The 13,566-nt window shown below is 36.1% G+C and overlaps 2 protein-coding genes across 2 annotated transcripts in view; one reads left to right on the forward strand and one right to left on the reverse strand.

The window, feature by feature from the left end:
• The window catches only part of LOC106054831 (zinc finger protein GLI4-like), a 136,868-nt gene that overhangs the window by 12,402 nt on the left and 110,900 nt on the right, over positions 1–13,566 (forward strand). The gene's annotated exons all lie outside the window — the stretch shown is intronic.
• On the reverse strand, positions 3,585–5,173 carry LOC129921737 (octapeptide-repeat protein T2-like). Its single transcript, XM_056004329.1, has 2 exons — positions 5,093–5,173; positions 3,585–3,938 (listed from the first exon to the last, which is right to left on the reverse strand). The coding sequence occupies exons 1-2, from the start codon at positions 5,171–5,173 to the stop codon at positions 3,585–3,587; spliced, it is 435 nt and encodes a 144-aa protein (XP_055860304.1).

Consider the following 13,566-nt stretch of genomic DNA (forward strand, 5'->3'; position numbering starts at 1 on the left):
CCTTGTCTGTCTGTCTGTCTGGTACTACATGTCTACTAAATCTGATTCATTTTTTTTTTTTTGATTAAATATTTGTAACGGAAGTATGGTGGAGAAAGGGAGGGGGTGAAATGGTGATAAAGGAAGGGGGTGAAATGGTGATAAAGGGAGGGGGTAAAATGGTGATAAAGGGAGGAGGTGAAATGGTGATAAAGGGAGGGGGTGAAATGGTTTCTTTCTGCAGAATAAAACTTTAAACACTTTCAACAAGTGCATTTTTTTTCCATTTCTTTCGCTCGCGTTATTCACTAACATTTACATTATGTAGGAGAGAAAACAACATCGACTGTAAATGTGTCTGTGTATGAGTTCCTTACCGTGGAGTACAAATGACCTGTCAATCAAACGGAAAGGTCATGAAGCATGTAATACTGACATTATCATGAATGTCACTCAAGTGTTAAGAGCCTGATGCAGGTCGCCACTAGAAGATTGAGATCCAAACGAAGACACCAAAGAGATGGTGAGAAGGAATTAAATGCAAGAGAAAGCGAGCAAACTAGTATTTAAAAAATCCTTTATAGAAAAAAACAAAGCTTTTCTAAGGGAAAGAACTCCACACTTAAAACTATATCTCTCTATCATGTAGAAGCTATTTACCTTACTGGATATCAAACAAAATAATTAATTACCAATAATTAATTGACTTGTTTGTTTATTTTTTAATTGATTCATGTTTTTTTAGGTACAGTTAACAATTGTTTAAAGTTTCAATTTACTCGATATCAAACAAAATAATTACTAATAATTAAGTGACTTATTTGTTTATTTTTTAATTGATTCATGTTATTCTATAGGTACAATTGCCAATTGTTTAAAGTTTCAATTTGATATGAGAATGAGTGTGTTAGAAATAACATGTTCAATTATCTTAGGCACGAAAAGCTACATATTTAATCTTATGTGTAAATATCGAAGCATTAATTTCCCTTGCTGGTATCAAACAAAATAATTAATTACCAGTAATAGATTGAATAATTGTTTAATTTTTTTTACTGATTCCTGTCTCGCCTATGCCAATAAATTATTATGCAAATTTTCAACTTGATCCGCGAATGGGTGTGGGAGAAATAACGTGTACAAACGTTTTACCAGACAGACAGACAGACAGAGTTGATATAAGCTTTATAAATGAACTAAATGCCAGAGAGAACAAAATAAAATCTACATTCGTGCTCTTCTTTTAGTTTCGTTCTGGTCAGCTGTTGGCTGTTATCTGGTGTTTACATTTTCAGCTGTTTCATTTTCTGTTTTGTTTTGTTGAGCTGTCAAAACGAAGCACGTGTGAGTGTGTGTGTGTGCGTGCGTGTGTGTGTGTGTGACTTTAATTTCATATCCCTTAACCCAAACAGCACTGTCTATTGTTAGGTTCTGTGAAAGTAGATTGGTGCGAATGTTTGAATGACTTCAACTTCAGAGAAGAGACAATGGACCTACAGTATGGAGATGTATTTATTTCAGTTCGTCTTTCTAAATGTTCACAATAAACTCAACACAAAGACGCTAACGTGGACTTGACCATTTCAATCAACAAGAAAATTGAACTAGAATTTTGGCCACATCTCAATGCGAGGCAGTTGATCTTCGTATCAAATCATTTTTATTACCGCTAGTTAGTAACTCATATGTTTGAAATCAGTTTTAAGTTATAGAGTGAAAGTGTAGCTCGTCATCTATGATCGTAAAGGAGATACAAGACACCGATAGCAATTACTAACAGACACAAAAACTCGTTTGTTTCCCCGGCAATCGAATCATTAAATACAATTCAACTGTCTGGTTTTTAAACATTTCACGTGTAAAGGCACATTCCTCGTCCCATATGCTAGGACAAATTTGTACAAAAACTCCTTCTTCCCTAGTGCTATTAGAGCATGGAATGGGTTGCCTGAGCCAGCCAGGAAAATCAGTGACTTGGCAGAATTTAAGTCATTGTTTAAAATGCATGACTAGATGCATGATTGGTAAGAAGGAAACCTCTTTCTTTTTTAAAGTAACGTCTGTATTATATAAGATAAAATAAGATGAGTCTGGTGTGAATGTATATTGTGGTTCTATAGTCATAATGTTTTCTTTGGTATAATGCACCAAGTGTAAGACAATTGTGACCTAATGCTTCCTCCAAATGGAAATTATTTTGTGCTACAAACAGACGCGCTAAGAAAATTTGATCCTACAGTGCTCAAAAGTGCTAAAAAATTATCATATTCATTAAACAAAAATGTATCAACACTTCTTTAGTCTGCACACCGGAGACACCAAAGAAGCTCGCCATTTAATTTTTTTTTTCCGCCATGGAGGAAAGTCTTCACTAAATGTCTTAGACACTAGATATACCTAGACATGAAGTAGGCCTGGGTAGTTATAGGACTTCACGTCCACTCCGACCGCAACAGCCAACCATTAGTGGGCATTAATCAATTGAAAGTAAAATGTGCGGGCCACGCGATACCATGGTACGCATCTAGTTCACCCTGTTTCATGAATAGTTGATGAATAGCCAAAAGGTTGCTCAGTTGTTTTTTTTTTGGTCTGTCTTGTAAGTGACTACCTGGAGACAACGAAAACACAAAAGAAAACGAGGAGTAGGCCTACAGAGTTCACGGAGTTCATCTGACAAGATCTAATAACTTGAATGTATTCGCTCTTAATGTTGAGGCTTCTTACACCCAGAGAAGACATTTTGATGTCATTTTCTCACTTTTAACGTGTGGGTCCCCCCCCCCCCTCACCCCTTTCCCGGCTGGGCTGTGACTCCGCCATCTTGTCATCGATGTCGCTCCAGGCGCAAAACACTTGTATGTGGAGCTGTGTGTTGTGGAGTGGTGTGTGGAGTTGTGTGTAGGGGAGTGGTGTGTGTGTCTGGGGATTTGTGGGGGGAGGGGGACTGGTGTGTCTGTGAGGGGGGGTGTTGTGTGTGTGTCTGTAGTGTGGTGGAGTGATGTGAGGGGAGTGGTATGTATATGTGTGTCTATGGAGTGATGTGTGTGTGTGTGTGTCTTTGGAGTGGTTTGTGTGTGAGTGGAGTGGTATATGTGTGTGTGTCTGTGAAGTGGTTTGTGTGTGAGTGGTGTGTGTGTCTGTGGAGGGGGTTTGTGGGGGAGTGTTGTATGTGTGTGACCGTGGAGGAGTAGGAGGTGTAGATGGTCTCAATGTAGCTATACCAAGGGAATATGTGCGTTTATGTGATTATTATGTGTTAATGTTTGACATGAAGTAAGGGGGGGAGTGCCTATATCAATACAACGAATATATTGAAGCTTTTAAAACTATATACAAAATGAACAATTCCTATGTATTCCATGTTAGCAGTAAGCTGCTATAGTGGAGCAGTTGCTTTCTTTCTTTTTTTTTTTTTGAACCTTGCATAGACAAAAGAAAACATTAAAGAAATATTAATAACTTTTTGCACAGAGAGAGAGAGAGAGTCAGAGAGACAGAGAGAGAGAGAGACAGATGTACAAATGTTAAGCTAGCACTATTGTGTATGTCCGGATATGTCCCACAGTCCGTGGTCTGACATGTTAATGATCCTGTGCTATTTTTTAAATATCTATTAGATATACTTTCCTTTGCTGGATCTTTTCATCCCTGACTCTTTCCTTCTCTGACTCTTTCATTCTTTGACTCTTTCCTTCTCTGACTCTTTCCTTCTTTGACTCTTTCCCTCTCTGATTCTGTCCTGCATTGATCCTTTTCTTCTTTGACTCTTTCCTTCTCTGGTTTTTACATTTGCTGACTCTTTCCTTCTTTGACTCTTTCCCTCTCTGACTCTTTCCTTCTTTGACTCTTTCCCTCTCTGACTCTTTCCCTCTCTGATTCTGTCCTGCATTGACCCTTGTCTTCTCTGACTCTTTCCTTCTCTGGTTCTTACCTTTGCTGACTCTTTCCTTCTCTGACTTTCACGTTCAAACCAATCAAACATCTTGTAAAAAAAATGTGTGCTAATTTATTTGAATGTTCCTGTACATGATCGTTAATGAAACAAAATTAAAATTTAATTCTAACTTTTTTTAGTGTTGCAACGCGGCTTCAGGCTGGTGCAGGCTTCGTACCAGGTCGAAGCCGGCACTAAAAAAAACCTCACGGCACAGACATACAAGAGTTTGTGTTCTTGCTAATTGAGCAGTTCACATGCAGGATGTCTGGGTCAAATATGAAATTTATGGCGTACGCCCCTGTGTCTAGCCCCTAGTTGGCTGGGTGTAGGTCTATGCCACAGCCACATCGGCTTAATGTGACACCTTTCACGCCACCCTATGGCGCCACGCAGTAAAGGTGGTACATAACATCGTCTGCCGCGAGCAGGTATTATCATGTATAGAATACATCATTAAACATAAAATCCTGCACCGTTTTTATAATTTAAAGCACAATTTTAAATACCATAATATTTTATAACCTTAATACACACACCTGGGCATATATCTCTTTAAAATGTGATCTAAGTATCTAGAGAAAGATTATTTAAAAAAGAAAAAAAATGTAATGCAGAACAATAATCAATAAACAAATTTAAAATATTGAAAAATATATCTAGTTTAAAATAATATATACTTTTTATAACTATAAAATAAAGGCAAGGTTTTAAAAAAACACTCAATTTCCCAGGTGAGGGCTTATACACTGGGACTACGTTTAAAAAAAAATTAATAAAATAGCTAAATAGATAACAATATAATATCCGAATTTTCACTGGGCAGAAAATTTTTTTTCTGATATTGTTTTTTCGCATTTTTACGACTGGCTAAAATGTCGTGATTAAGAAGTGTACGCTTGTAGCATGCTCGGAATAAGTAAATACATCTCCAGATTTACGACAGAGCCTTACCTTCCACAAACTGGAAAATATACTTTTTAAAACTAAAATATGCATATTAAATATTTTGTCAAGGAAAGTGAGATGAAATGTACAAGTACTCCATTTCTTTCTTCTAAAATATAGCCTGCTTTTAGATCTAAGTAGTTTCATTTATAAGTGGATCTTTATTGAAGCTTTGGAAACATTTCTAGGGGCCTCCACAAACATCCTGCCCCTCCACATACTTAAGACCTGCTTAGCTTCCAACTGATGGGCTCTCGAGTCCAGGTGAAGAGGTGGATTTGGAACTTCGTGATTGAGACAGGACGTCATGGTGTCCACCCAACTAGCATGAAGTGGGGAAAGTAAAGGCGGTTGGTTGTTGTGCTGTCTACATGACACTCTCGTTAGCAGTTGACCACAGCAGCAGGCGAGCTTTAACATCCTCTGTCCAATGGACTGCAAGATCTGCAAGAAGAATTTTACTTTATTTTTTTACAAAACTTAAATCAACCCAGTCTGTCTGTCTGTCTGTCTGGTAAAAGTGTGTACACGTTATTTCTCCCACACCCTTTCTTGGATCAAGCTGAAACTTTGCATAATTATTCATTGACACAGACAAGACATGAATCAATATAAAAAAAAGTAACAAATTAGACAATTAATTACTGGCAATGCATTATTTTGTTTAATAGCAAGAATGGAAACTAATACTTCAGTATTAACAGACATGGCTAAATGTGTTGGGTTTAGTCCCCTAAAAAAAAATTGTTAAGGCTATTTCTCCCTCACGCATTCTCCGATCAAATTGATACTTTAAATGTATATTTATTACACCTAACAAAACACGAATCAATAAATAAAAATAGGAACTCAATTAGTCAATTAATAATTGGTAATTAGTTATTTGATATTGAATAAGAGAAATAACTTGTACATTAATGGCAGATATAGTTTAAAGGACGAAGTTCTTCCCCTTTAAATACGTTTTTTTTTTTTTTAAAGGATTTTTTTACATTTTGCTTATTTCAAAACTATGATCACAGACGAACACAATGGCGTTCTTTGTGCGTTGCCCTTGGGAAACCTCGTTGTTTAGACTGGTGCAGAAGTCAGACTCACTACTGGATTTTGCGAAACTTCCGGTCGGGATGTTTCATGTGTTTGTTTTTTATTAGGCGCTGGATGTCCCAAACCTTACTTACATGACCTCACGTGACCCCTAGCTTTGAAACGTTATCTCTCGCATTGAAAGCTAGTTCTCGTGAGAGTTCCTAATTATTAATATCAAATATGAAACCTTGCCATACGTAGACTTAAGCTTTCTGTAAAAAAGTGTAAAGGCTTGTGTTAACCAAGGCTGTCACGTAGGTGGTTGTCATCAAGAATAATGTCAAGAGATGGTTGTAAAATGTTCTTTTAATAATGCCTTAAGAAGGGCATTTATTGTAGTGAAATATTTCTTTCTCTATATCTCTTTATGCTTTCTCCCACTGCCTTTCACACTCTCTCTCTCTCTCTCTCTCACACACACACACACACACACACTCACTCTCTCACTCTCTCTCTCTCTCTCTCTCTCTCTCTCTCTCTAGTTATTCATTGTGTAGAGAGAAAACAGACTCCTGTACATTCTTCTATAACATTGCGGAATTCCGTTATAACCGAATCTTAATTCTGACGCTCAGTTAGTAGACAATTGTTAACATGGGCCGTGGTGACTGAGTGAGAAAGAACTAGGCTTCTAAACTGAGGGGTCCCGGGATCCTGATTCGGGCGAAAACTGGGATTTTTTATTTGGGATCTTTAGGGCACCTCCGAGTCCACCCAGCTCTAATGGGTACCTGACATTAGTTGTGGAAAGTAAAGGCGGTTGGCGGTAATTTGATGAAAACAGCAAAAAAAAATATATTTTAAAACAAATGGATGAAGTGGACTTTTATAATTTTCTAACCCACCCCACACACTTCTTGTCCCAGTAGTTTAACAAGTTAGATTCTCCTGTACACTATGTTATTGAATCGAATCTTGGTGACAAAATGGCTGCCGATTAGTGCCGATTCTAAGGCCATTGGATTGTCGCTCATGAAAAATGTACCTGACCTCATCCTAACTAGAGCCGGTTGTACTAGTCATGCATTAACTGCCCCCCCCCCCTCCGGTACACCTCTGGTAAGCCTAAACGCACTTGCCTTTATACTTTGTGGTCTCATAGCGAAATTAATAAATTAGATCTACTTAGATTCACTAAATTAGATCTACCTAGAATTCACTAAATTAAATCTACTTAGAATTCACTAAATTAGATCTACTTAGTATTAACTAAATTAGATCTCCTTAGATTCACTAAATTAGATGTACTTAGATCAACTAAATTAGATCTAGGCCTACTTAGATTCACTAAATTAGATCTAGGCCTACTTAGATTCACTAAATTAGATCTACTTAGATTTACTAAATTAGATCTACTTAGAATTCACTAAATTAGATCTAGGCCTACTTAGAATTCACTAAATTAGATCTTCTTAGAATTCACTAAATTAGATCTTCTTAGAATTCACTAAATTAGATCTACTTAGATTCACTAAATTAGACAAACTTACAGGATTTACTTTTTGTTAGAATACAAACCTAAATTCGACCCGGCGCCCAAAACCAAAAAAAAAAAAAAAAAAAAAGACTCTGGTATTGAGATAACAGAACATGCTGAAAAATTTGAGTTCTTAAAACAAATTTTTGCCATGTCTTTTTTAGCGCCCCCGAAAGGGGACGAGACGCTATTGGTTTTGTGTGGCCTGTCTGTCCGTCCGTCTGTCCCGTTTTGATCTCAGAAACTAGAAGAGAAAATGAAAATCAAACATCACGATATTTTAGATCATTCAAAGTTCTGAAGCAACGGCAACTTTTTTCTTTTTCGAAAGTGAACCATCTAATTTTAAGAATTATCTATGCAAGCAGATTTTTCATAAAAATACAGCACTTTTACAACTATTCACTATTAATAGTAACAAACACGGGAGGCTCTTTAGTAGGGGTGATCACCAGTCATCATATTTTGATCACATTTATGCAAACGGTTTTAGATTTTTTGTCAAAAAAATATTTTTTTTTACATTTGTATTGCTAAGTGAAATAAGTTCTGTCATACTAACTACCGGTACTACATTTACACAAAAAAAATGTTAACTATTTTTTTAAGAGAAAAAATCTATTTAGTATGCATATAAGTTGGACATAATTTAAAACAACTATAAATAGGTCGTTTTTCATATTATCACTAGTACCGTATTACTTTCAATACTCTATGGAGCACATCTAACTTCACATTCACTTTCACCTATCCTTTGGTCTGCTGGACCGCTGGGGCACCACACAAGATCTGTCAAAAACTTTTTCTCCATTTTTTCTGTCATTTGTCTTTGATAGAATTTCATTCTGATGTACTTTCTGAAAATATTGAAACCTGCCTTTTTACCTGCCTAGGTGGACCACTTCGGGGGCCGATTTTGAGTTTGTGTTTCCACACAAACTGTCTTTGTAACCTTGTTTAAAACGGTCCATTTCAATACTGTCATAATACGTTGACGTAGAGCTGAAAGCTAACGAAGGAAAAAAAAATGAAATTAGGAATACAAATGTAACGTAATTTTATATTTTATTGAATTCATATTTTCAGCATTAGTTTTTGGTTAAAAGGGAAAACGGGCAGCTTGGTGGTTAAATACGGAGTTTTTAGAGTTAGCCTATATGTTGGGAAGAGGGATTTAGGTAGCCTACTATTTCTTACAGTAGGCCTACCATGTGAATCTATAAACTAGATCTATGTATTTCGCATGTCATGTTTATCTCCATTCGCCCGAAAAATAAAAGATTTACAGTAATTATGCTTTCCTTTGTTTTCCTGATTTGCCAATAGTTTCATTTCAAGTGTGAAGTGTACACAAATTGTATTCAATGAATTAATTACCAAAAGAACAAACAAGTTCTTGAGTCTGTTGTACCTTTTCTGTGATGATAAAATATTAAAATCGCAACCTAAATTAAAAAGGATGCTTTTTAGCGGCCCCCGAAAGGGGAAAAGACGCTATAAGTTTAGTGTGGCCAGTCTGTCCGTCCGTTCGTCCCGTTTAGATCTTGTAAACTAGAAAAGATAGTGAAAATCCGACATCACAAAATTTTAGGCCATTCAAAATTTTGATACAATGGCTACTTTTTCTTTTTTGAAAGCGAAAAATCTAATTTTTAAATCACTTATGCAAGCAGTTGTTTTTTGTTTTCATAAAAATACACTTTTACAACTATTCACTATTATTAGTAACAAACACTTGAGTCTCTTTATTAGGGGAGTCGACAGTTATCATATTTTTAACACATTTATGCAAATGGTTGTAGATTTTTTGTCAAAATTGTTTTTTTTTATATTTGTATTGTTAAGTTATGTAAGTTCTGTTATACTAAGTACTATATTTACACACCAAAAAATGTTTATTATTTTTTTAAAAGAGAAAAACTATATTTAGTATGCATATAAGTCAGACATTATTTAAAACAACAATTAATAAGTAGTTTTTCATATTATCGCGTGAACTGCAGTGCGGTAGCGGTCATACAACACCTAACCAAAGAAAAAAAAAGGTTACAAAGACAGTTTGTGTGGAAACACAAACTCAAAATCGGCCCCCGAAGTGGTCCACCCAGTCAGGCTTCAATATTTTCAGAAAGAACATCCAAATGAAATTATATCAAAGACAAATCAGAGATCAGAATGGAGAAAGAAGGTTGACAGATCTTGTATAGTGCCCCAACGGTCAAGCAGATCAAAGGATAGGTGCAAGTGAATGCAAAGTTAGATGTGAACCTGGCCTAACTAGTTCCCCTTTCAGACCTTGGGGGAGATGATGTAAAGTTCATCTGTTTTTGTGGCCTACGGTTAACGAGGGTGTCATGTAGCCAGCACAACGACCAACCGCCTTTACTTTTCCCCAACTAATGTCAGGTACCAATTAGAGCTGGGTGGACTCAGAGGCGCCCAAGGATTCCGAAGTTGAAAATCCCAGTCTTCACCAGGATTCGAACCCAGTACCCCGGTTCGTAAGCCAAGTGCTTTGCCGCTCAGCTACCGCGCCTCTCCTGGCCTAACTAAAGTCGTAAAATTGATGTAATTGTTTTGAAAAGGCTAAATCTCATTCAGATCCTCTAAAATTTTTTTTTTTTTTTAATTTTCGTCATAATTTAAAAAAAAGTTCAGGAAAATGAAGTTTACAAGATTACTATTCGTTTTAAATTAGGTCTAACTTATAATGCATACTAATTAGCTTTTTCTCTTTAAAAAAAACTGCTTGCATATTTGATTTTAAAAATTAGATTTTTCGCTTTCAGAAAAAAAAAAAAAGTAGCCGTTGCATCAGAACTTTGAATGGTCTAAAATATTGTGATGTCGGATTTTCAATATCTTTTCTAGTTTACGAGATCTAAACGGGACGGAAGGACAGACATTTCGCACAAAACTAATAGCGTCTTTTCCCCTTTCGGGGGCCGCTAAAAATTGTGGGATTTTTTTTAATTTTTTTTTTTACGGAAATGTTTTATTCTTGAGGAATAAGAGATTGGCCCTTTACAAAACAATTAGATCAATTAGATATTCATTATAAGACATCAGTTAGGCCAGGTTCACAACTTCACATTCACTTTCACCTATCCTTTGGTCTGCTGGACCGCTGGGACACCACCCGAGATCTTTTTTTCTCCATTATTTTCTGTCATTTGTCTTTGATAGAATTTCATTCTGATAATATTGAAATCTACTTAGTATGCATATAAGTTGGACATAATTTAAAACAACTATAAATAGGTCGTTTTTCATATTATCGCTAGTACCGTAATACTTGCAGTACTCTATGGAGCACTGACATCAGTTACACCAGGTTCACATCTAACTTCACATTCGCTTTCACCTATCCTTTGGTCTGCTGGACCGCTGGGGCACTACACAAGATCCGTCAAACCGTTTTCTCCATTTTTCTATGTCATTTGTCTTTGATAGAATTTCATTCTGGTGTACTTTCTGAAAATATTGAAACCTGCCTTTTTACCTGCCTGGGTGGACCACTTCGGGGGCCGATTTTCAGTTTGTGTTTCCACACAAACTGTCTTTGTAACCTTGTCTTTTTTTTTAAATTTTTGCTAGTACAGTCGTTCATGAATGGGTTTGAAATACTAATCATTCTTTAAATATCAGTGCTCGGAACAGTGTTCAGTTTAAAACAGTACAGCAAATCATTTACATAACTCCAAAGAAAAAATTAATGTTTTTGTAAGAAATGGTGACTTTCTTTTGTCTTCAAATGAAAATATCGGACTCTTTCCTTCTTATTCCTTCTTCTCTTTATTTAATAAAGTTAATGCCTTTTTTACCGGTGCCATTTCTAAGGTTTGCTATTACAAGAGTGACGACTTACTTCTGTAAAACATGTTTTTTTTTTCTTAAAAAGGCAATAAATAAGAGACACTCTTTCCTTTCTTCACCTCAAGACGTGTCGGGTCATTCATACATTTCCTGGTTGTCTCTGACTAGCTGTCGGTCGCTGTCTTAAGACCTAATTTGTCTTTCTTCACACTGGGAGTCCTAATGCAAAACGAGAGGGGGGAGGTCGAGTTGGGAGAGTGTGTGTGTGAGAGAGAGAGAGAGAGAGAGAGAGAGAGAGAGGGAAAGACAGAGAGACATAATACTAGATAAGCTTCATCAATCAAAATTTTCCACCTTTTTAATTTCGGCTGTTCTCTCTCTCTCTCTCTCTCTCTCTCTTTCTTTCTCTCTCTCTCTCTCTCTCTCTCTCTCTCTCTCTTTCTCTCTCTCTCTCTCTCTCTCCCCACATGTTGTCAGCCATATACAAAAAGCAGCACAAGAGTAATGATATGTACAATGATAATTCACAATGAGCATTCACAACTCACAAGCTGACTAACATAAATAATTATAATAATTAGTAACAGACCAGAGCATAAATACCGGTAGTCTAAAATTTTTTTATTTTTTTATTTTTAATACTAATAAGGATGGGGAGGGATTAGGGTTAGTTTGAACCATACCATTTGCTTAAGATGTAACAACATTCTATTGCTTAAAATTGTACAAACAGCTCCATCAATAGAAAATCCAAGGTCATATGATAATTCCATCCATGGAAACATTCAAAGTCATAGGATAACTTCATCCTACATTCACAGAAACATTTAAAGTCATAGGATAACTCCACCCTCCATCCAACGAAATGTTTAAGGTTGTAGGATTACTCCATCCACCGAAACATTCAAGGTCATAGAATAACTAAATCCACCATAAATAATTTTTAAGGAGCAATGTCAAGCTTGCATACTATAAAGCCCAGGGGAGAGAATCGTTCAGTTTTGTATTGCTCCTAGACGTACATGTGAAGCACAATTTGAACACATGTAACTCGTGTTGGACTTGACAGAGATCGTCTCCTTTGTAGTTAATGAAGTCTGTGGTGTCAGATGTGAAGCATAGGTAAATAAAAGACTTCACAATGTGTTTCATACAAGTGAATTAATTTCTTCCAAAACCTCACAACAATCTGATCACTGGATTCGTTAGTTTAATGTTCTTGTTTTTAAGGCATAAATATGTACTTGGTTTAAACGCATACCATAAACATCTTACTCGCAAGACAATTTGAGACATATTATCATTGGACGTAATGAAAATGGGGAATTGTGGGAAATAAATTGTCAACTGAAATTATTAAGAACATAAACAAGCAAATAAAAACGACGGCGAATGTAAAAGTGAGGTAAATACAATTAAAAAGCTCAGTGATAACTAGCTTGTACTTGGGTTAGTCCGTTGAGAAATTAGAAATAGACATGAAGGTACAAAGTTAAGTAGGTAGACTTACAGTTAGGTAATTATGTACTTTGGAAGGTTGGGTTGTTTGTGAAAATGCAGGTGGGTAAACACAACGAAATGTTGGTAGATAGACATGTCGATACTTTCATAGATAGACAGAAGCCTATCTTTATCACGAGCACGCACACGCACAAGAAAGAATGGCTTCCAACTGTCACTTGTCACACCTCTTGTATAACCCCAGCTCAAAGTGAACTCCAGACCTGGAGTGTCAAACAGCCAGTAGTCTATAATTCTCCTTAACGCCTGGCTGTCTCAGCCCGTGTCAGTGACACTGTCTGGTCTTAAGGCGGCAGACGATGGGAGGTTGCTGGCTCTGAGGAGACAGATCTTACTCCACTCTCTGTTTCAACTATTGCATTGGTCGCTCTGCGTTGTTGTCTGTTGTACATTGCTTTAAATAACTGTATGTCTGTCTATCTCTCTTCTCTCTCTCTCTCTCTCTCTCTCTCTCTCTCTCTCTCTCTCTCTATATATATATATATATATATATATATATATATATATATATATATATATATATGTATATAGAGAGAGAGATACATATATACATAGATAGACACATAGATACACCCTCGGTTACAAAATCGAATTATCACGTAAAAAAAAAATAGTCTAAAGAATTTCAAGCCAGAATTATTTGGACCCAAGAAAGTTCAAGTGCATTATTTGAATCGAAATAATAATTAAAGTCTAATAGAAACGATATCTCGTACATTATATTACATTATAAATGTGTATTGATCCTTGTTAATAAAACCAAAGATCAATGACAGTATGTGAATATAAACATTTTGTT

This window comes from Biomphalaria glabrata, chromosome 11 (assembly GCF_947242115.1).
Source record: "Biomphalaria glabrata chromosome 11, xgBioGlab47.1, whole genome shotgun sequence".
In the NCBI taxonomy this organism is placed as follows: domain Eukaryota; kingdom Metazoa; phylum Mollusca; class Gastropoda; family Planorbidae; genus Biomphalaria; species Biomphalaria glabrata.

What these genes read in the sequence shown, in the direction of transcription:
- LOC129921737 (XM_056004329.1), bottom strand. Translation starts at nt 5,173, where the DNA reads ATGACGTCCTGTCTCAATCACGAAGTTCCAAATCCACCTCTTCACCTG. An exon ending in ATCAGTTGGAAGCTAAGCAG is followed by an intron (nt 3,939 to 5,092) that starts GTCTTAAGTATG and finishes TGAACGTGAAAG; the next exon opens with TCAGAGAAGGAAAGAGTCAG.